Source organism: Mesoplodon densirostris, chromosome 4, assembly GCF_025265405.1.
Source record: "Mesoplodon densirostris isolate mMesDen1 chromosome 4, mMesDen1 primary haplotype, whole genome shotgun sequence".
Classification (NCBI taxonomy): domain Eukaryota; kingdom Metazoa; phylum Chordata; class Mammalia; order Artiodactyla; family Ziphiidae; genus Mesoplodon; species Mesoplodon densirostris.
In genome coordinates this window covers 78,734,103-78,756,629 of record NC_082664.1, presented here as the reverse complement: position 1 = coordinate 78,756,629, position 22,527 = coordinate 78,734,103, and the positions used below count along the sequence as shown (strand labels likewise).

Sequence of the window (22,527 nt, the reverse complement as noted above, 5' to 3'; positions counted from 1 at the left end):
TTTTCTCAGTTGTTAAACCTTTTTTCTTCGTTCCAGGTTCTTCCTGATGTATTTGATTAATAAAGATGAAACAGAGCACACAGGTCAGGTGAGAAATACCTTAATTGAGATAAAGCTTCCCCTTTCTACGTCAAGCCTCAGTAGAGCACAGGATATCTGAAATAGAGAGGTGACCCCATTTGTCTCTTCTGTGCGTTTTCCCACTGCTTCCTGCATTGTTCCACCATCTCTTTGTGACTTAAGAAGCCAAAATTCTAAGGCACTCCCATCTATTCCAAAAGGCCCCCTTGGTTATCCTTCCCAGCAAACACTGACGTTTTCTAAATCCTTAATAGTTGCTGCTTCAGGGCAGAATAGCTGGAGGTGGGGAGAACGTTACAGAGAAAAAGACAATGCAAAGCTGAGTGGGTGGCTCCAACAAAGAGCAGGAGTGTCAGAGTAAAATGGTGCGAGAGACAGCCTAAGAAAGATAACGACCTCCTGCGTGGGTGACACAGGGATGCGGAGGTGTGGGTGTGACAGTGTGCGTGAAAGTATGTGTCAGAGGGATTCTGTGACTAAGTGTGAAAAAGAAGTGTAAAGACAGAGAATAGGGGAGGAAAAGCTAGCTTACCAAATATGCAAACATCATTGGATTCGTAGGAAAACTCCACGGCTCAGACCCTTAGAGGCAGTTGGTACCCAGATCCAGATCTGGCCTTGGCTCTCTGGGCACCTGCCTAAGCGGGCACTCAGTGCCTCCTCATCATATATTCTGCCTTCTACCAGTTACAAATGGCATGGAGTCAACCCACTGCTAAATCTTTAAGTATTTTTAGTGGCGATCATCCAGTTGGTTTCACTGTGGGGGTTTTGGGGGGGGGTGGTCAGAAGAAGGGAGAAATGACTTCTTGCTCCCCAAACAGCCTGAGCTGGCAACAGTACAAGAAAGAATGTACCAGTTGGGCCTCGTATTTATCCACAACAGTATTCCCAAAGGGAGACGTATAGAGGGAAAATAAACTGGGTTCCAGCTTACTGTGGTTTATAAAGAAGTCTCCTTTGTTCCCGTTATTTCAGGAATCTTATGTCTGGAAGATGTACCAAGAAAGGTGTTGGGATTTCTTCCCTGCTGGTGACTGCTTCCGGAAACAGTACGAAGATCAGCTTGGATAAATGGGAATGAAGGAAGCCTCCACCCTTCTGGACGGTCAATAGAATCCTTCTCTTAACAGTTCTGCAACACATTTGAAAAGTGACATTTCCTAAATGCCTCCCTTACAAGGAAGTGTTTGTTACACATCTGTGATATTCTGGAATTGATTTGGCTTTTTGTATCTAATGGACGTACACTGTGCGAGATAACCTGTCAAAAATGTTAAAAGAAACAAGAGTATGGCACAGCTTCAAGGAAGCTCTAGTTGAAAGCCTTCAAGTTTCTCAGTTCTAACTAGTTCGTTGGGATGGAACCACTGAGGGAAGGGCTGGAGAAGTAGGAAGTTTTGGATGCATAATACCTGGAATTTTAAACACTTGAATTCCACATGACGGTACTCCACTAGTGACTCATGGTCTGAGCTACCAAAAAAATCATTTTAAAACTGCAGTCTAATTTTTCCCATGGTACTTGCTAGTGAATGTATCCAGAATCAGCTTGAAAAGCTTTAAGCAGTTAAAGAAGTAGAAAAAAACAAACAAAAAAAACAAACCGCCACTTTGTCGACACTGAAATATCGAGTAAGTGCCTTACAAAACCTCTTTAGATATAGCTATGCAAGTTTTTTACGTTTATGTTCGAGATGGACAGTTCCATTAATTAGTTGTGTTGATCTTCTGTCTTACTTTATGAAACTGCACTCAAAGGTTATTCATATGATTTTTTTTTCAGTAACAGCTTGTCAACTGCTGTTATTAGAGAAAAAAAGTACTGTACTGAAAATTCAGAAAAAAATCTTATGCCAAACTGAGTAACGCTTTATGGTCTCCCTTGTAATAGTGGAGCTGCTCTGTTTAGGTGAATCTCCTTAAATAAAATGAAGTGCCCACTGCAATAAAGTCATAATCACCAATTCATGGTTTGGCCTCTTGTAATGCATCCTTTCTGGATGATTTACAACCACCCTGTGATGCTGGGAAAAGGGACAGGAGACTAACAAACAGCCCACGGCTCCCCACACAAGAAAGAAAGGAAGAAAAAAATCCACAGACCAGCGTTGGTTTATTTTGGCCAAATGCATGCCTGGTTGCTTAGCTCTCTTCATCAGCAGCACCTGCTGTGCTGTAAAAATTGAGAGGAAGAAACTGGACACAAGGGCCATAACATCTGCCCTTAAGAAATCTATTCAGTTACTAAGCCAGAGAACAAATGCAGCGAGCCTCTTACTATCTCATTTCGGATTTGTTGAACGTGGGGGAGGTAGGCGTCTACTGCTAAGCGTGATGGCCACACGGGCTCGGGCTGTGCTTGTAAACCAGCTGTTCTGGAAGGACAGCCTTGGGCCCGCCTTCCCTTACAAGGCAACCGAAATTGGCTTCAGGCACTTTTCATTTTCTTTCTCTCTTTTTTTTTTCCTTTCATCGTGTTTAGGAAATCATGCTGTCCAACCAATCTTCAAGCTCTTCCTCAGTAACATTTCTGGATATACTTGGTTGCTCAGATGCCACGTTCTTTCCTTCCAACGCAGACGGTTTTGCAGGATCTAAAAAAATAAAAGCAACGTTAACAACTTCACGTTAGTGCCAGAATCGAGGGTTAATGCTTCCCTGGGGTTTGATCCATGCTGGAAATCAGCCAAATTATTACTTTGCTCACGATAAGGGGAAACATTCTATTCTTTTCCTACTCCCTAAGAAGATCCAATAATACCTAAACAAATTCATAAATGGAGTAGAGATTTGCTCTTCTATTTATTTGGATGCTGAATTTCACAGTTCACTCGTTTTTTTTTTTTTTTTTAAAAAAGACTAACAGCTTCGTTTCCTGGAAACTAAAGCCATTAAAGGGTCCTGAATGCAGTATATGGATGGGGCAGTCACTAGGCCTCTCCCTGTCAGATGGCCCAGCATCTAAGAGAACATGCACAAATGAGGAAGTCTTCTTTTGTTAAAAACAAAACAAACAAACAAAAACAACCAAGATCGAAATAGTAAGCAAGAAAGCACAAAGAACTGGTCAATAGGCCTGTTCAGACAGTCGATTAAAAGGTCTGCTGCTGCACAGCTGAGGCCACGCGTATCGAAATGCCTTTTACGGCACGAGTTCAATTTGCAGCCCCGGGTTTAAGATGGCAATCAGGCAGGTAGCAGCTTTGGAACAAATATCGAGTGAGAGCAACGTTGTCAGAAAGGTCAGCTCAGGGGGAAGCAGAGATGTGAGCACAGAAATAGATGTCAGTGGACAAGGCCAGATCGATGTGAGACACTGAGGAAGATGTGTAGGGAGGTGACAGAGGTGAAGCTATTCTCAGAAAAACACCAGAATCGAGAAGATTGATGGGGAATAAAATGAAAACCATACCTGTTTCTTCTTGGGCCACCTCCTCATCTTTCTCAGATTCCAGGTCCTGAGCTGTCTGGTCTGCTAAGATGTCACCTCCCTCTTTTACAGACGCATCTAAATTAAGCAGCAGATCTAGTTCTTCTTCCAAAGCGTCTGCTGCCGCCGACTGCAGTGGGGAAGCAGGGTTCTGAGAACCCTTGGAAGGGCCCGGTCCTAGGCTGTCTTTACCCAGGTACATGGGGCAGCCAGCCGCGGCAGATTTCAGCTCAGAGATGGACCCCTTTCCTCCAGGCCCCAAGGGCCCCTTTAACTGCATCCCTAGTCCCTTGCCATCATTATTTCTCTTTGGTTTCACCTGAGGAAGCTCTAAAGGAAGGGCAGTCTGAAAGAGAAGCACAATATGTGAGTTAATGTGAGTCCTGCCGTATTTGCTTAAGCAGAAATTAAAGCAAAGGAAGCCATCAGACTTTGTGGAGTAGGAAACTCAATTCAGACAGGAAGGTCACAAAGGGTCTCCATCCAGGTCCTGCCAGCACCCCTCTTACTGCTGCAGGGGTAAGTGTGGGAGACCTCCCTACCATGCCCACCTCAGCCATGTGCCAACCTGCTCAGAGCCGAAATCAAAAGGACTGTGCATTCCTGTCACCAGCCTGAGAATGGACAGTCCTGTAGGTCTGTGTGAATGTATACTTAAGCCTGCGACGAGGCAAACATTTGTAAAAAGTCACCGAGAAGTAATTAGCAAGTCGGATCTGTTCACTGTACTAAAATGTACAAATATAGGAGATGAAGGAACAAATTCACCAAGAAGAAAAGAATGACGGTTAGTAACATTATTTGAGTAAAAATTGCCAGACAGGAAAGAAAACATTCCATTTGATTATATTTGTAAAAACGCCCCAAACAGGCAAAACTAATCTTGAGTATGAGAAGTCAGGATAGTGGTTTTAGGGAAGTATTGCCTCGGGGGGTGGGCGGAGGTTCTGGGTGGTGGCAGCGTTCTGATTCTTGATCTGGATGCTGATTCCATGGTTGTAAAGACTTACGCATGCACTTCTCTATATGTTATAATTTAATAAAGTTAAACCCTCCCCCCAGGTGACTGTAATGTAGAGGAAGGCTGAGAACCACAGTTCTGGAGGGAGGCCTGTGGTGACCAGCCTGGCATCAGTGGGTAGGTTCAGGAGGGTCAGCTGCTATTGGAGGTACTGTCCCCTTATTTGTACATTTAAGCATCCTGAGCAGATCCAGTTTGCTAATAACTCCTTAGGGCTTTGAAGACTGCATGGCTTTCCACATGAACTTAGATATTCATCCAGCACTGTCAGTGTGCAGGGCGAAGATGGGATGTGGTCCCCTATTCTAATCCTGGAATCGTTCAGTTGGTCTGCACTGGCTGTCTGGCATTGTCTTTGTTTGTCTGTTAACTCCCCAGGTGAGTCTAACATGCAAACGCAGTTGAGAATAACCTCTCTACCTCATGGGAGGAGTGGGTATTTGAAAGCCTGGCTAGATAGTTAAAAGTTACTATCTACAAAAGTACAATTATTTTATATCTTTCCTCAGAGGCCTGCCTCTGACAACATCATCCTTCACTTTCAAATGCTCACAACACTTCCCGTTGCTCTCCTCAATCCTGGGGCCCCCATCACCTTCATCTCAGTGTTTCCCTGATGGGTTCTGTTAACCACTTCTCATTGTATGGGATCAAACCAAGTATGTCAGGACTTGGACCATCTCTGGACAGCCAGAGGAAGAGGAGCGCTCACCCAATCACTAAGACAAGCCCCAATACCCCCAAACGCTCCTAAAGAAGTCCCAGGGTGATTCCCCATCAGAGGCAAATGCTATCCTCTCTACTTCTCTGCCCCTAAGTGTCCTCCAGCCCTGAATTCTACTTGCTGCCCTAAATTTGATGTAAGTGACACAGAGACAACTGGGTGGATACCCACTGATGCCTGCCTATGCTCAGGCTTAGCATCACATTCAACTGCAGAACACAACTGATCATTTTAGTTGCTGGGATTCTACTGACAACTAGTACTGCCCAGGGTTTCAATTTTTAACAAAATCCAATCTAGCCACAATTAAATTTCAAAGTTCCTTCTGGTATAGCCCTTGGGCCCCTCCTCTCTTAGCCAATTCAATGGCTCCTCATTTAGCTACCTTACAACTGATATCTCCCAAATTTATATTTCCAACCCTTGATTCTGAACTATAAATTTCCATATCCAATTGACTAATATTTTCACTTTGACATCTCAGAAACACAAACCCATAATGTCCAAGCCTCACCCCTCCCGATACTACTAGCTACCACTGAGTTGCCCAGGCTGGAAAACCTAGAAAATTCTTTCCCTGCTCCCTCTCCATTTCCAGTATTTCACCAAGTCCTGTTAATTTTGCTTTTGTAATACACCTCTTGGTAAAGTCCAGTTCCCTGCCATCTCTACCATCATTAGCCTGGTCCAAGCTACAGTATTACTCACCTGAACCGTGCAGTGGCCTCCTAATTTGCCTCCCCTCATCCACTCTACTTTTGCATGGGTGTGCATGCACAGATTTACCCTAAACACAGACACCCCAATACAGTCCTCTCTCCATTCTGCAGCCAGAATGTTCTTTGTTACTGTTATTATTATTAGCACAGTTGTTAATGCAGATCTGATTGGGTCACTCTTCTTTAAATCCCAACTCAAATGTTCTTATACTTTGGATCTCAGCTTATCTGTCACTTCTTCAGGAAAGCCATTCCTAATCACACCAAAGTCCATCAGGTTCACTATTACATATTCTCACAGCATACTGTGCTTCCCCTTCGCAGGACTTACAATTTGATAACTTGATTAATACACATCTTTCCCAATAGATTAAGCTCCATGAGGGCAGGAACCATGCCTGTCTGTTCACCACTGTAACCTTAGTGTCTAACACAGAGCCTGGCACATAAACATTTTGAGTACAAGGCAGACTCTATACTTTTACATTGCATTCAATTCTATTACATTTGATCCTTTAAAATGTTTCAAATATAAAATGAAAAAAAAAACCTTTAGAAAGTATTTCATTGTCCCTCAAAACTTTACGAAATTCTACCTGCTACAAAATGCTCAGTTTGATGAAAGGAAAAGTTGAGTCTGAAACATCCTGCAGGGGGATATTTTTCATTCTTCTTCTTCTCCTGCCCTAATTCATACCAGCCTCAGGATGCTGTCATGGTTTTTACCTGGACCAATTCAGCAGCAACATTGAGTCGGAGTGAGAGAGGCAGTTCTTGAAGGGCTCGAACCAATGACTCACAGTCCACATAAAATGCTGAATTCTATATATATAAAAAAAGAGATAGATTGATCAAGATGATTACATATGACCTTTCAGAAATAAAAGAGCACAAGACAATAGGTAGTAACTGTAAATAAATCATCTATTACTTTTAGCTGGGAGTAATCAGATCATAAATCACACTTGATATGGTTCTAATTTCTACCATCCCTGCATTAAGATAAGCAAAACCAAAAGCACCTTCTTGAGCCACAGCTCAGGCTGCCAGAGCAGCAGCAGGGTGGTGATCACCTCACATCAAGACTGCATGGAAACCTGGAACCTGTGGATGCTCTTGGAATTACTGAAAAAAATTCAAAGCACTTAATGAAATCTAACTGGACATCTCCCCCAGATTCAGATGGCTGGCCTTCAGGAGAGCAGGGAAGAGCTGTCTCAGCAGTCAGATGGGGAGGACAGTCACAGCCAAAGAAGCCCATGAGGTATACGCTTCTCTCTCTTCCAACCAGAAAGCAGAGGATGGAAACTTACCCTCCAGCTGGCAGCACTTTGTGTGAGGCCAACACGAAAAGCCCCTTGAACTCCCTTCCCAGGCATAGACGCAAAATCCCATCCAGGCAATGCCCTCACAAATTGACCATATCTGAGAAAACGTTCCAGGTTATCGCATGACCCCTAACAGCTGTTTCTAGGTGCCCTGGTCCCCCAAGAGAAGGAAAAACTGAAAGGTGGCTGCCACATTAGAGGCAGACACCACGGACCACCTTGTCTACCAAGGACTATCACAGACCCAGGTAGAACCATGACTTATGCTGCAATCACTGATTTCAAGTTAGAGAAGAACACCCAGGGGTCATGGAGTCTAATCTCTATTCCACTGTAAGGATGTCTTGGGTAGATGGGTTTATAACGACTGGAGGTGGGGAGTCATTCCTGGTGCTCTCAGTAGAGCGCCAGCACTAAATCCAGACCCACTCAAACCCCTGAGCCTCGCAACAGCAGTACACAGCGATCAAAAGAAGCAATATAGCTTTTCAACTGCCCTTCTGAAAGTTTCCGGAGATGGCTAGCTCTAAGGTAAGCAAGGTTGGCAGCAGCAGATGTGGCCCCTCACCCTGGAAAAAAAGGAACTTATATCTAAAAACATAGAGTATTTAGGGAGCAGGATGGAGGATAACAAAGCAGGAGAGTGGGAAATGCACTACATGTGCAGCCCTTGCCTCAGTCCTGCCCTCAGCACGTCAAGTGCTTGATCAAGACCAGCATGGCCAGTCTTTGTTTCGAAGTTTGGAGAAGACCTCTCAAACCACTAGAAAAGTGTGATCCTGAATGATTAACCCACGAGTAAGTCACCACATTACAAACTGGAAATCTCACCCTTCCCACTGCCAAGGTGTCTGCAAAGTCACCCAGGTAGACCCCCTGCTTTCAGCCTATAAAAGAGCAAGAACTTTCCGTCCACGATGCCTGCCAACCATTCACCTGATGCCGTCTCAGCTCTCTAGAGAAGGCCCGCTGAGACGTGCTGGGGTCCAGCTAGAAGCGCCCACACTTCCTCCTCCCTTTTGCATCATGTGTGACACGGCTACAAGGTATATCGTTAACAATGAAAAGTCTGTGAGATCCAGGGAATGGCCAGGCTGTGCTTATGTACCAAGTCCCAAGTGATGGACCTTCAGCTGCTGGAGTGTCTCCGTTCCCCACGTCTCCAATTCCCACCCACCATCCAAGGCCCAGGTGACGGGGCACCGCCTCCATAAGGACCTCAAGACACTTCAGCCCAGCACAGTGATTTCTCCTCATCTCCCTGCAGCAGTCCTAGAGCCTAGAACCTACCATCAAACAGCACCGTGTAAGAAGACTTCCCCTTTTTTGTCACCAGTTTGTCCCCTAAAGGGCTAAAGCTGAAGGCCTTAGATATAAAGGGAGCTGAAGTGAATTGCTTGTAATAGTAAAGTGTGAATTTGAAAATAGATTTAATTGGAATAACCACCATGAATTAGCTTTTTTGCTCCATGTTGTAAATAACTGGTGGGTCATCTCTGCCCAGAGAGCCCCATCCCCACATCCACCTGGCCACCCCTGACAGTCACTCACAGTTGGAGCACGCAGCCTGGCCACCCCAGCGCCTCCTCTCCTACAGACTCAGAGGCTGGGGGTAGGAGGCCAGCCTTGACTGTTAGAACAAAGTCCCTCCAACCCCACTTCTCCGCCATCAATGTGCACACAGACTCGGTGGTGAGAATCTATTCCTGAAGGTTCCTCCCTGTCCAGGAAGCCAATCAGACTCCAAGTCTCAGTGTCTGTGTAAAGGTACACCATTTTGTGAGGAACAAACCTACTAGAAACTCCACTTACAGCCTCTGATCAGACGATTGCACCTTCCTCAAGAGCTACAGTGCTCACTGTCCACATTCACTTGGGTACTCAGGGACCATGGGGACACTTTACAGTGGAAGTGCCCAGATCAAGTGATACTTTAGAGAAAGCTGGGGCGCTTTCCATGTACAGAGTGTCAGGCTTCATTCAGAACTGCGCTCTCAGGGGTGGGCCTGAGTGTCTGTTCCCTTAAGAGCCACGCACTCAGGAACCACGGCATGCCACCCAGTGCTCAGTGGTTGCTTGAGGAAGCTCTACTGACTAAACAAGTCACTAGTCAACACAACTGAAAAATGGAATGAAAAAAAAGCTTCAGATGGTTTTCAAAAAATAATGGACCTATTTTTTTCGCCCTCAGTTCTCCTCCCACCCATTCCCTCCTCACATGTCCCCACACTGTCCAAAGGACAGGTCTGAAAACGCCACTCATGGATTGAAGGGACCAACTCCCCTGCAGTAATGGGGCCAACGCGGCTGAAGCAGGGACCCTGACTGCCAGGCCACCTTCCCCTCACCCTGCATGTGAGCCACAGAGACATGAAGGCAAGTCACAGGGACAGCACTGGGCCCTCTCCCATCAGGGTGCCCTTTGGGGCCTCCGCCAGGACCCACTGGCAAACTCTTGACTGCTTCATGTCACTGGCTGTGCTGGGGACAGAGGAGCACATGAGGAACAAATGATAGACAGATAGACAGACAGGTAGATAGACAGACAGATTCTTCTCGTCTTTTTCTCTCTCAAGTAAGCAAAAATAAAGAGAACCGAGTGAGATGTGGGACACAAAACAGTGCCGGTGGTGAAGTGATGAATTCAGTTTGGGATGTGTCCTACTAATACCTCAACTCAAGATGCTCACAATCAAGCTTGCCTTCTCTTGCTCCATCAATCATCACTGCTCACCTCATCAGCATGCTGGGAAGCTTAGCGCCCCTGCGAATCTTTCTTGTCCTCATGTCTCACGTCTGGCCCGTGACACAATCTACCATGTCCTCCACTGCAGGCCCATCTGCCAGTGAACCGTCTTCCCTCTCACGGCCCATGCTGTCGGCCCACGTCCCCTCCCGTTCACCTAGCGTAATATCCTCCTACCTGTTCTCCCAGCCTCCAGCCTCTGACCTCTTCAGTCCCTCCTTCCCAATATTGCGGAGGTCCAGTCTAGCCATTTCCATTGTCTTGCTAAACAAAACTTTTGTTAACAAGTAACAGTAGTAATAAGAGCTAATTTTGAGTGTTTCCTCTGTGTCAGGAACTGCACAGAAGGACTTTTATTTATAATCTAATATAATCCTCATGACAACTCTGAGTTACATTTTATTATTAGTTCCATTTTACAGATGAGAACTAGGATTATACGCTCAGGTTTGCGTCTCTGAAGTCTATGCTCTGACCCACAGGCTAAACTGCCCCTAGATAAAAATGAAGACCAAACCACTGGTACTAAGTGGCCCAGACCCACCCTGGAAGCCGCCTTTTCTGAGAATCCACACTCCAGCTACACTCCAGCTATGCTCCCGACACTGAGCACAGCCTGGTCTTTCAGATCTCCTCATTATTCTCCTGTTGTTCCCCAGACAGAACCTACCAGAACCATACTCATCCACCAAGGCCCATTCAAATGATCTTTATCCCATGCTCCTACTCTCAATCACTTCCAGCCCAAAGCAGTTTTCTCCCACAGTATTATGTTCATTCATTTATTATACCACTTATTTTATGTTGCATTCTTTTTCATTTATCATGTAAATATTTACCAACCATCTACTATGTGTCAGCCACTGTGCTAAGGTAAGGGGCCTAGGGCGATGAACAAGCATGGTCTCTGTCTCATTCATCTTCCAATAAGCTACATCTAATAAACTATCTAATAAAGAACATGTGTTTTGATCAATAAAGAACCTTAGAATTATTTGAAACTCTCAGGATAACAAAATGTTTTCTGATAGCCAACATGGTTCAAAGGAGTTGAAATATGAGTTGTTTGGCTTTCACTGAATTCCTCCATGATCTGCGTTCGTCTGTTTACAACTTGTCCTAGAATTCTAAACCATACTCAGGTACATGCCCAAACAGACCCTAGCAAAAACAAATATTTTTAATTCCCAAATTTTTCTATATTATAAAACATACCCTTTGTACAGTGACAGGAAGTCATTTTACAAGTCACTTCCCTCCCCTCTGTCTTTAAGTCAATGTTCATCCCAAACAACTGAACGTGACGCCAGCCCACCTGGGGGTGTGAGCCACCTACTGTGTGTGTACTGAGCTGACAGCGGAATGGGGAGGAAGGTCCCGCCCTTTATCCGTCAGGTCTGCTGCTCTGTCTCCTGTCTGAAGCTGTGGGCAGGCTGTCTGAACACTGTATCAGACAGTATGCTCCAGCCCCGGAGTCGGAAGCAAATGCCACGCCAGCACTTACTCATCCTCTGTGCATTTTAAAAAGGGTGAGAATACCTGTCGTCTCTCGTACGGAAAGATTCAGTGAAATCCTGCCTGGAGAATCATCAAAGCTCCTTGGGAAGAAAATATGGCAGGAATACAAAGCAAATAAAGTGTGTGGGTGTTATGGATTCACTGAAAGACTTCTGTGATACTTGTTCTTATTTTATAGCTTTATTCTCCTAATTACAGACGAAGAGCTATTTAAAACTATAAAGTTAAGGATTTTCTTACCTAACACCAAAAACAGTGTGGGAGATAAAAAATTAATTCTCAAGCCTAAAATGAACTTTCACAGAAAGGGAAAAGAAGGAAGGCCAAATGGCAAAGTAATCCACTCAAAATTGTGACTATAAACTTTCAGCCCTACAACCCAGTCTATATGAACTATAGTCATATATGAGCTATATAATTAGTTCACATAGATGGCCAGGTATAAAGGTCAACTCCAGCTCCAAGAGCCTGTATAATTTAAGCTTCCTGAAAACTTTCTGAGCAATTTAGGTAACTGAGGCTCAACTGTACATGAATTACTAGACTCTTCTCTATGTGAAGCCTCCATCTCAACAACAATGTGAAAGGTGCTGGTCTTCAGCCTTGAAAAGAGCCAATCCACATTCCAGACAGAGCTTCACCTTACCTGTTTGGGGCATGAAGCTTCACTATCCCACTCTTTCTCCTCAGCAAACCGGAATTGTGCGAAGGAGTCCCCTGAGAATAGAAAAAACATACAATTTTATGTCAAAGCTAAAAGGAGAACACTCAGTTCTCTCAATTTCCCTTTGGGAGTAAAAGCGCTGTTTCTGAAGAGCTGACCATCCCAAACTCAGTGATATCATTCAATAGAAGGTCCTGGCTTCCACATCTTTCCACATCATCTGTGCATAGTGGGTATTTGAAAATACTATTGGCAACTGTATTCACTGCTTCATTCAACTCTCAATAAGCCACCATCCTACATGCTTCTTGAGAGACAACTGAACAGTCCAAGCCTGCAGACATGGCCATCTCCCCATATTTAGCATATTTTCATCTCATCTGCTTAATATATGCAAGGAAATTTACATTTATGATTTTGGGGGTGGGCATAGCAGAAAAGGAAGGAGAAAAACAGAACTGAAGGAAAGCAGTTCTCAACTGATCCACAATATGACAGACTTAAAATATCTCTTTGAGGCGAGGTTACCAATCTGAACCATCACTCTAAAAATCACCTGGTTAGAATGTCAGATACAAAATAAAACTCAAAGAATGTGCATTAGATTAGTTAATGTGAATCATGGTGCACTGCTCTGAGCTCTTGGAATAAAGGAAAATGAATCAAGATAAACAAGCTTGACAGATGATTCCGTACAGCGAGCTTTGACACAAAGCTTATTTTGTAAATATGTACTTATCTGGTTATTTGCATTAAGAATAGCCAATTTATAAATAATTACTTTTCCACCTAGCTTTCAGGATCCTCCAAAATGTGATCCTACCTCATTAACCCACATTTGCTTCCTATTTCTTGATTTCCTGATCCCGAGAGCCTCTTTTCACATTCTGAACATACTTCCTTTTCTACCCTATCCTCATTTCTTTTTTAATCCTTCTCCCTTGTCTGGAAGGCCCACACACTTCTAGCCATTCATATCCTATTTATACTTTAAGACTCAGGTACAGGCCCACTTTCTCCTCCTATGATATCTCTCAGGTTATTTAACCATAGAATCCATTCTTTACTTCTAACTTAAAAGAGGGGGAAAAGAAGTGAAGAATCCTGAATTAAAGAGACAAAGACAAAATCAGAATCTACACCATACCCCCAGCATTTCCAAAACACATGGATCATAACATTTTAACACTTGACAAGATCAAATTCTAGGTAAAAAAGACCAAGAACATCACTCTTTATCATGAGAAAGGGTAACATCACTACCATTAGTCATTGGCAAATCAACCTTGATCCCTCAAAAATTATGATATAAAGAACCTGAATAATATAATTAATAATGCCTTGTCTGTGCATGTGGGTGTATAAGTGTATTGTGATTATATGTGGGTAGTTTATAAATATTTGTGCAATATTAACATTTTAAAAGGACAATAGAAAGGCTACAAAAAACCTTTAAAAAAATCCTAAAATGTAGCAGTCATACAAACCGTATTTGCTGGTAATAAACATTTGTAGCACATATAGGTAAAGAGCCTGTCTCTAACATACAAAGAGAGCTTTTGAAAATCAACCAGAACAAAACCACCTAGTAGGAAAACAGGAAAAGGAGTGAGAATAAGAAAGGAAGTAAGGATCAAGGAGGAATAGGACAGCTTTACAAAGTCTGAGGCAAAGCAGTGAATCAGCTCAATCTCTGATTCTGACTAAAAGAAGCAAAAGTTAATCCTTTTTGGAGGAAAATGACATTATCAATAACCTAGAATTATCTCTACTATATTTTATACACAGTATCCAAAATTCAGGTGTATCAGGAGATGAGACCAAGATGACAGAAATCTAAGAGAGAGGGGAAAACAAACAAACAAAAACCCAATCAAAAAATGGGCAGAAGACCTAAATAGACATTTCTCCAAAGAAGACATACAGATGGCCAAAAAGCACATGAGAAGATGCTCAACATTGCTAATTATTAGAGAAATGCAAATCAAAACTACAATGAAGGGCTTCCCTGGTGGCGCAGTGGTTGAGAGTCCGCCTGCCGATGCAGGGGATACGGGTTCGTGCCCCGGTCCGGGAAGATTCTACATGCTGCGGAGCAGATGGGCCCGTGAGCCATGGCCACTAAGCCTGCGCATCCAGAGCCTGTGCTCCGCAACAGGAGAGGCCACAACAGTGAGAGGCCCGTGTACCGCAAAAAAAAAAAAAAAAAAAAAAAACCTGCAATGAGGTATCACCTCACACCAGTCAGAATGGCCATCATCTAAATGTCTATAAACAATAAATGCTGGAGAGGGTGTGGAGAAAAGGAAACCCTCCTACCCTGTTGGTGGGAATGTAACTTGGTGCAGCCACTACAGTATGGAGGTTCCTTAAAAAACTAAGAATAGAATTACCATATAACCCAGCAATCCCACTACTGGGCATATACCCAGAGAAAACCATAATTCAAAAAGACACATGGCATCCCAATGTTCATTGCAGCACTATTTACAATAGCCAGGACATGGAAGTAACCTAAATGTCCATCAACAGAGGAATGGATAGAGAAGATGTGGCACATATATACAATGGAATATTAGCCATAAAAAGGAACAAAACTGGGTCATTTGTAGAGATGTGGATGTGCCTAGAGACTGTCATACAGAGCGAAGTCAGAAAGAAAAATAAATATCGTATATTAACGCATGTATGTGGAATCTAGAAAAATGGTATAGATGATCTTATTTGCAAAGCAGAAACAGAGACACAGACTTAGAGAACAAACATGGATATCAAGGGCGGGGGTGGGATGAACTGGGAGATTGGGATTGACGTATATACACTATTGATCCTGTGTATAAAATAGATAACTAATGAGAATCTACCGTATAGCTCAGGGAACTCTACTCAATGCTCTGTGGTGATCTAAATGGAAAGGAAATCCAAAAAAGAGGGGATATATGTATATGTATAGCTGGTTCACTTTTCCTTACAGCAGAAACTAACACAACATTGTAAAGCAACTATACTCCAATAAAAATTAATTTAAAAAAAAACTAAAAATAGAGTTGCCATATGATCCAGCAATCCCACTCCTGGGCATATATCCAGATAAAACCATAATTCAAAAAGATACATGCACCCCAATGTTCACTGCAGTGCTGTTTACAATAGCCAAGACACAGAGGCCCCTAAGGTCCAGTGACAGATGAATGGATAAAGAAGATGTAGTATATATATATACAATGGAATATTACTCAGCCATTAAAAAGAATGAAATATGCCATTTGCAGCAACATGGATGGACCTAGAGATTATCATACTAAATGAAGTCAGACAGAGAAAGAAATATTATATGATATTGCTTATATGCAGAATCTAAAAAAAAGATACAAATGAACTTATTTACAAAACAGAAACAGACTCACAGAAAACAAACTTATGGTTACCAAAGGGTTGAGGGTTGGGGGGAGGGATAAACTGGGAGTTTGGGATTGACATATAAACGCTACTATATTAAAAACAGATAACTAACAAGGACCTACTATATAGCACAGGGAACTCTGCTCAGTATTCTGTAATAACTTAAATAGGAAAAGAATTTGAAAAAGGAGATATATATATATATATATATATATATGTATATGTATAAGTGAATCACTTTGCTGTACATCTGAAAGTAACACAACATTGTAAATCAACTATAGTCCAATATAAAATAAAAATAATTTTTTTAGAAAGAGACAATAGAAAAAATCCAGTTATCAGACCCAGATCTTATGATTTGCAATGTAAAATTTTCAAAAATAGGAAAAAAACTATAAAATCACAATGACATCCATGCAGTCATTTTTTTTTTTCCTTTTCCATTATGGTTTATTACAGGATATTGAATATAGTTCCCTGTGCTATACAGCAGGACCTTGTTGTTTATCTTTTTTGTATATATAATTTTTTTTATCTGTTAATCCCAAACTCCTAATTTATCCCTCCCCCACCCCCTGCCCCTTTGGTAACCATAAGTTTGTTTTCTTTTTGTTTGTTTTTATAAATTTATTTATTTATTTATTTTTGGCTGTGCTGGGTCTTCGTTGCTGTGCGCAGGCCTTCTCTAGTTGCAGCGAGTGGGGGCTACTCTTTGTTGTGGTGCACGGGCTTCTCATTGCAGTGGCTTTTTTTGTTGTGGAGCACGGGCTCTAGGCACACGGGCTTCAGTAGTTGTGGCACGTGGGCTCAGTAGTTGTGGCTTGTGGGCTCTAGAGGACAGGCTCAGTATTTGTGGCACATGGGCTTAGTTGATCCACAGCATGTGGGATCTTTCCAGACCAGGGATCAAACCTGTGTCCCCTGCATTGGCAGGCAGATTCTTATCCACTGCGCCACCAGGGAAGTCCCCATAAGTTTGTTTTCTATGCCTGTGAATGTTTCTATTTTATAAATGAATTCATCTATATCATATTTTAGATTCCACATGAGTGATATCATATGGTAATTGTCTTTCTCTTTCTGACCATGAAGCCATTCTTGATTGATACAAAATAAAGTATTCACATAAAAAAAAAGAAAAGAAGAAAATGTTTGAGAAAAATAAGGTACTTTAAGCACATTTTGTTTATAGTAGTCAAACTCCAAAACAACACAATTTAAAAATCTTAATAAAGTACATAGAGGCTAATTTTGAAAAATAAGCTGGTTAAATGACTATTAAAGAAAGCCAACCTCTCTAATCCTCTCATTGAAGATGAAAATGTGTCCAGACTTGTCAAAATTATGACTCCTAGAATCAAGAGTACTTCTGGAAAATATGTTACCAAAATTCTCTTCTTATACTGAGAGATGTACAGAACAATGGTGGTATTAGTAAACATGCTACTCCTATATCTTGTACATCAGACATCTGGACTAGCAGGAACAATTGGAGACTTCCATTAAATAAGACAGTGTGGTGCATTCACAATGTGTTCAATTCTGCTCCTGCTTTATTCTCTGGCTGAGAGAGTTCCTGTCTCTCACACTAACAGAATGAATCAGAATGAAGAAGTATAGAATGAAACCCAGTGAAGAACAGGGAAAGCCAACTATTGTTGACAATGGAACAAACATGGTGAAATGTGTCTTACAAGTCATAAGCATTCAAAGTTTTGGTCACACTCACCAGCTGTGTGTTCAGAAAGTAATTATAGCACAGTGTAATGAACAGAACCAGAAAGTATAAAAGGAGTGTAACACTTTCCTCCTCCTCCTTCAGCCAAAGACTAATTTCATGATGTATAAGAGGCTGTGGAACTGCCTTGCCGTGTACTTATACCATATCAAAAAAGATGGAGAAGAGCTAGCGCCTATTACATAGGCTGCTTGAACAACAGCAACAAAATCGCATAATATTCTACTTTGCAGATAAGAATACAAAAATAGCAGGCCTGCTAAATCCAATGATTATTTATTAAGAAGTAATTTATTCATTAGAATCTGCTAAAAAAAGGGGAGGGGGCAGGATTTGAACAAAACTGATGTACCTTGAGAGTTCACATTTTTCCTACATAATAAAAAGTCCCAGGCTTCCCTGGTGGCGCAGTGGTTGAAAGTCCGCCTGCCGATGCAGGGGACGCAGGTTCGTGCCCCGGTCCAGGAAGATCCCACATGCTGCGGAGTGGCTGGGCCCGTGAGCCATGGCCGCTAAGCCTGCGCATCCGGAGCCTGTGCTCCACAATGGGAGGGGCCACAACAGTGAGAGGTCCAGGTACCGCAAAAAAAAAAAAAAAAAAAAAAAGTCCCATGTCATTCTATTCCAACAAAGCTGAAGTTGGTGTACATGCAATGAAAGCTGAGATACAGGCGATATTGAAACAATTCTGTATACCTTGAAAGTCAACAACATTGCTCTACTGCCACATTTCTGGAACCAAAATTAGTGATGGATTTTTTTCAATCAACTCATTTCATAAAGCAGCAAAAATATTAGAAAGTTAGATATATGTGATCTTAAGTATGCTTCTGAAAATAATCAGAATGTTTTGAGCAGTGCACAATGCACATGAAAAGATGTTCAACATCGCTAATTATTAAAGAAATGCAAATCAAAACTACAATGAGATATCACCTGACACCAGTCAGACTGGCCATGATTAAAAAGTCTACAAATAATAAATGCTGGAGAGGGTGTGGAGAAAAGGGAACCCTCCTACACTGTTGGTGGGAATGTAACTTGGTACAGCCACTATGGAGAACAGTATGGAGGTTCCTTACAAATCTAAAAGTAGAATTGCCATATGATCCAGTAGTCCCACTTCTCGGCATACATCTAGAGAAAACTCTAATTCAAAAAGATACGTACACCTCAATGTTCACAGCAGCACTATGTACAATAGCCAAGACATGGAAGCAACCTAAATGTCCACTGACAGATAAATGGATAAAGAAGATGTGGTGTGTGTGTGCGTGTGTGTATACACACGCACGCACACACAAACACACACACACACATATATATACAATGGAATATTACTCAGCCATAAAAAAGAATGAAATAATGTCATTTGCAGCAACATGGATGGACCTAGAGATGATCATACTAAGTGAAGTAAGTCAGACAGAGAAAGACAAATACTACATGATATCACTTATATGTAGACTTTAAAAAAATTGATACAAATAAACTTATTTACAAAACAGAAACAGACTCAGACATAGCAAACAGACTTGTGGTTACCAAAGAGGAAAGGCTGGGGGAGGATAAATTAGGAGTTTGGGATTAGCAGATACAAACTATTATATATAAAATAAATAACAAGGTCCTATTGCATAGCACAGGGAACTATATTCAACATCTTGTAATAAACCATAATGGAAAAGAATATGGGGAAAAAAAAGCAGTGCACAATGCTTCAGTTTGGGGGATTCATTCAATGAAACTCATGATCATCAAACAAATCTCCAAGTCTAGCAGTTAATGAGGAGATAAGTCTTCACCTAGCCTATTACCCAGTCTTTAACTAGTTACTCTTAGAGAGGACAAATTTAATTGCGAGGGGCACCATTAACCTGGACTATTCTGGCAGAACTAGCCAAAGAGTATTAATGGTACCTACCTCAGCCAAGCTACCATCTATTTAGTATCACGATTGTGTAGGATGGTACAGTGACTGTAGGAACAATCTAACAGCAGACAGTGGTGAGAAATGAGAATGCCTGTATATTGTCAAAAGTAAATCTGGCCACTAATAACTTGTATAATAACATTTCAATAGTTTTGTTGAAATTTCAGATTTTTTTTCATGTATTCCAGCACATCCATTCTATGACAGTGATATTTAGCTTTAGCTTCAGCTGAATATGATTCAACACTTGACATTCTGGCCAAAATGTATATTTAATCTGCCTCCAATAGTGAATTACTAACATTCTATGAGGTCATTTAAAAAATACAATAGTTTATGTAATGTACAGTATGGTGACTATAGTTAATAATACTGTACTGCATAACTGAAACTTGCTAAGACAGTAGATCTGAAAAGTTCTTGGGCTACCCTGGTGGCACAATGGTTAAGAATCCACCTGCCAATGCAGGGGACACAGGTTTGATCCCTGGCCCGGGAAGATCCCACATGCCGTGGAGCTACTGAGCCTGCGCGCCACAACTACTGAGCCCACGCGCCACAACTACTGAAGCCCGCACGCCTAGAGCCTGTGCTCTGCAACAAGAGAAGCCACGGCGATGAGAAGCCCACGTAGCGCAATGAAGAGTAGCCCCCGCTCACCCCAACTAGAGAAAGCCTGCGCACAGCAACGAAGACCCAACACAGCCAAAAATAAAAACAAACTTTTTTTAAAAAGATGTGTGCTTTATTAAAAAAAAAAAGTTCTCATCACAAGAAAAATAAAATTGTAACTATGTATGGTGATGGATGTTAACTAGACTTATCGTGGTGATCATTTTGCAATATATACAAATGTTGAATCATGATATTGTACAACTGAAAATGTTATGTATCAACTATACCTAAATTTAAAAAAATAATGTAGTTTTATTATGTACTGACAAATGGAAAGATGCCCATTATCTCAACTGTTACATGAAAAAAATCAAGTTTTAGTATAGTATGAATAAGATATATATATACACACACACCTATGCACATACTATATATACACATATATGTGTGTATATATCACAAAAATATTAATATATGCATAGAAATAAGTGGAGATCATTAGATACCTATTTTAAGAATGATTCTCTTTCAGAGGGCGGGATTGAAGGAGACTTCCTTTCTGCATAATACATTTTCCAGTTGAATTTTCCTTTGTAAACAACAAACACGTTATTTTTGGAACTGAGCCAAACAGAAGTAAGGAAATCTAGAAACAAAGCTGAAACTTCTTAAGGGCAAAGACCATCTCAGAATGCCTTTAAGACAAAACATCCATAGATCTCAAAAGCTGGAGCACCAGATGTCATTCATTCTAACCCTCCCTTTATAGAACAGTAAAGAGCCTTAGGTCAGGAGAGACTCAATGGCCTGACCAGCCAGCTAATGGCTGGACACCAAGACCTCTTGGCTTCTAACATTCATTATTTTACCTATAACTAACAAAGCTCATTTCCACTAGGCTTCTCAGCCATCTGAGTTCCCTAGGACAATACAGATACTCAATAAATATTTTATGACATCTGATATACTACTATTTGACATGCTGACAATGTCTGAAGATATGAAAATCCAAAAACAAAGAATTCTACATTTTAGGAAAGGAATCATTTCAGGGATTCCTTTAAATAAGTACTTTTAAAAAATAAGAGTGTTTTTATAGCCCTCTAAGTATTCTAATAGGGATAGCGTCAGAGAAATAAAGGTGATACACCAACTGTCGCTGTGTGGATGATACCCAGGATTCTCACTCTGCCTAATTTCTCAAAACTAGTCTAACACAAGTCTCAGGATCAGTGACAAAGTGGACACTAAACTTGTTAGAATTCCACAATACCAACATACTATCAAAAAACTTCCACTTTAGTCATAAATAAGACAGCTTTGAATCTTAGGCTTACTCCTTCAGCCACATCAACAAAAAAGAGCTTTCAGCCAAATAAAAGAACTTAACCATAAAGCTCTTCAGTGGAAGTTCAGGTGGGATGACAAGGAACAATCTTTATCTGGGCAAAGAAACCTGCAAAGACTTTGGGTTTCAACAATACAGATCAGATGTATACAAAGAGTGAGTGTGAAAGATGGAAAATGTGCCCAAGCCTAAAAATACCCAGTTCCAATGATTTGGGAGTGGCAATTCCCATAACTGACACCTGTCCTAAGTATTTGGATCTTTTCCTTATAAAACTGGCCCAGACCATTGTGGTACGTCCTTTTGGAAACCAGCTCTAGAAAGCAAGAGGAATGTAGCACTATTTCTGGATGAGTACTTCATTTTAAGCTCCATTTTCCTGGCTCTTCTTCATCATGATCACCTTCCTTTAAATCCTCCACAGCCCTTAGAATATGCCCTTAACCAGGACACCATGTCTATGGGAAATCACAACTTTATAGGTTGACAGGTTCACAATCTTCATAGAAAGACACTATGTCTCAATGGTCAATACCATGGCTGCTATAGAAAATGAAACATACCCTTTCTTCTCTCTGAATTTCTCTAGCTCATCTATGGGACATGGCATATTTGGAAGGTCCAGGTAGATCCTAAGTCCACAGGCTGACACAGATCAATCCAGAGACAATCTACAGTTCAGCCTACAGGATATAAAAAGTCCTTACTACCCCCCACTTTCTAGCTTCCATGGATGAGCCTTTCTAGATGCAGATGTCAAGCACTTCAATATTTACCCTAAAACAAAGCAACAGCTAACATTTTGGTCTTTGTGAGGAAGATCATACAAGCCATGATGAACTTAAAAAGTTAGGTTGAGCCAAAAGAACATGAGAGGTAAGAAAATTCTCTCCTGCTCAACAGTGACCTATAATTAGCTTTCTCATCAGGTGTGCAGCAGAAACATAAAATACAGAATTATATTTGCAGCCAGAACCTTCTGTTAAATCAAGGACCTCAATTAAGAACAAGCGGGAAGGAGGAAAAGATACAGAGGTTTTCAATTGGGAAACTTACACTGCCCTCAAAACTGGAGAAAGACACAAAGAAACAAAGGATGGATCTCAAAATGAAAATATTCTAACAATTAACACTATCCAAGGCAAGTGAATGGTGCAAATTGAAGCAAAAAGTCCAACAGCCAACTAATTTTTGACAAGGGCACCAAGAACACACAATGGGGAAAGGACAGTCTCTTCAATAAATGGTGCTGGG

The 22,527-nt window shown here is 41.6% G+C and overlaps 2 protein-coding genes across 2 annotated transcripts in view; one reads left to right on the top strand and one right to left on the bottom strand.

Moving 5' to 3' along the window:
* RYR3 (ryanodine receptor 3) overlaps positions 1-1,182 on the top strand; it is a 371,986-nt gene extending 370,804 nt beyond the window's left edge. The window contains exons 103-104 of the mRNA XM_060096078.1: positions 37-88; positions 1,060-1,182. Coding sequence (XP_059952061.1) covers positions 37-88; positions 1,060-1,155 — 148 coding nt within the window. The 3' untranslated portion in view covers positions 1,156-1,182. The remainder of the gene's footprint in view (positions 1-36; positions 89-1,059) is intronic.
* A 998-nt stretch (positions 1,183-2,180) lies between these two features.
* AVEN (apoptosis and caspase activation inhibitor) overlaps positions 2,181-22,527 on the bottom strand; it is a 176,889-nt gene continuing 156,542 nt past the window's right edge. The window contains exons 3-6 of the mRNA XM_060096554.1: positions 12,217-12,287; positions 6,705-6,800; positions 3,497-3,860; positions 2,181-2,678 (exon numbers count right to left, since the gene is read on the bottom strand). Of these exons, the coding sequence (XP_059952537.1) occupies positions 2,563-2,678; positions 3,497-3,860; positions 6,705-6,800; positions 12,217-12,287 (647 nt within the window). The 3' untranslated portion in view covers positions 2,181-2,562. The remainder of the gene's footprint in view (positions 2,679-3,496; positions 3,861-6,704; positions 6,801-12,216; positions 12,288-22,527) is intronic.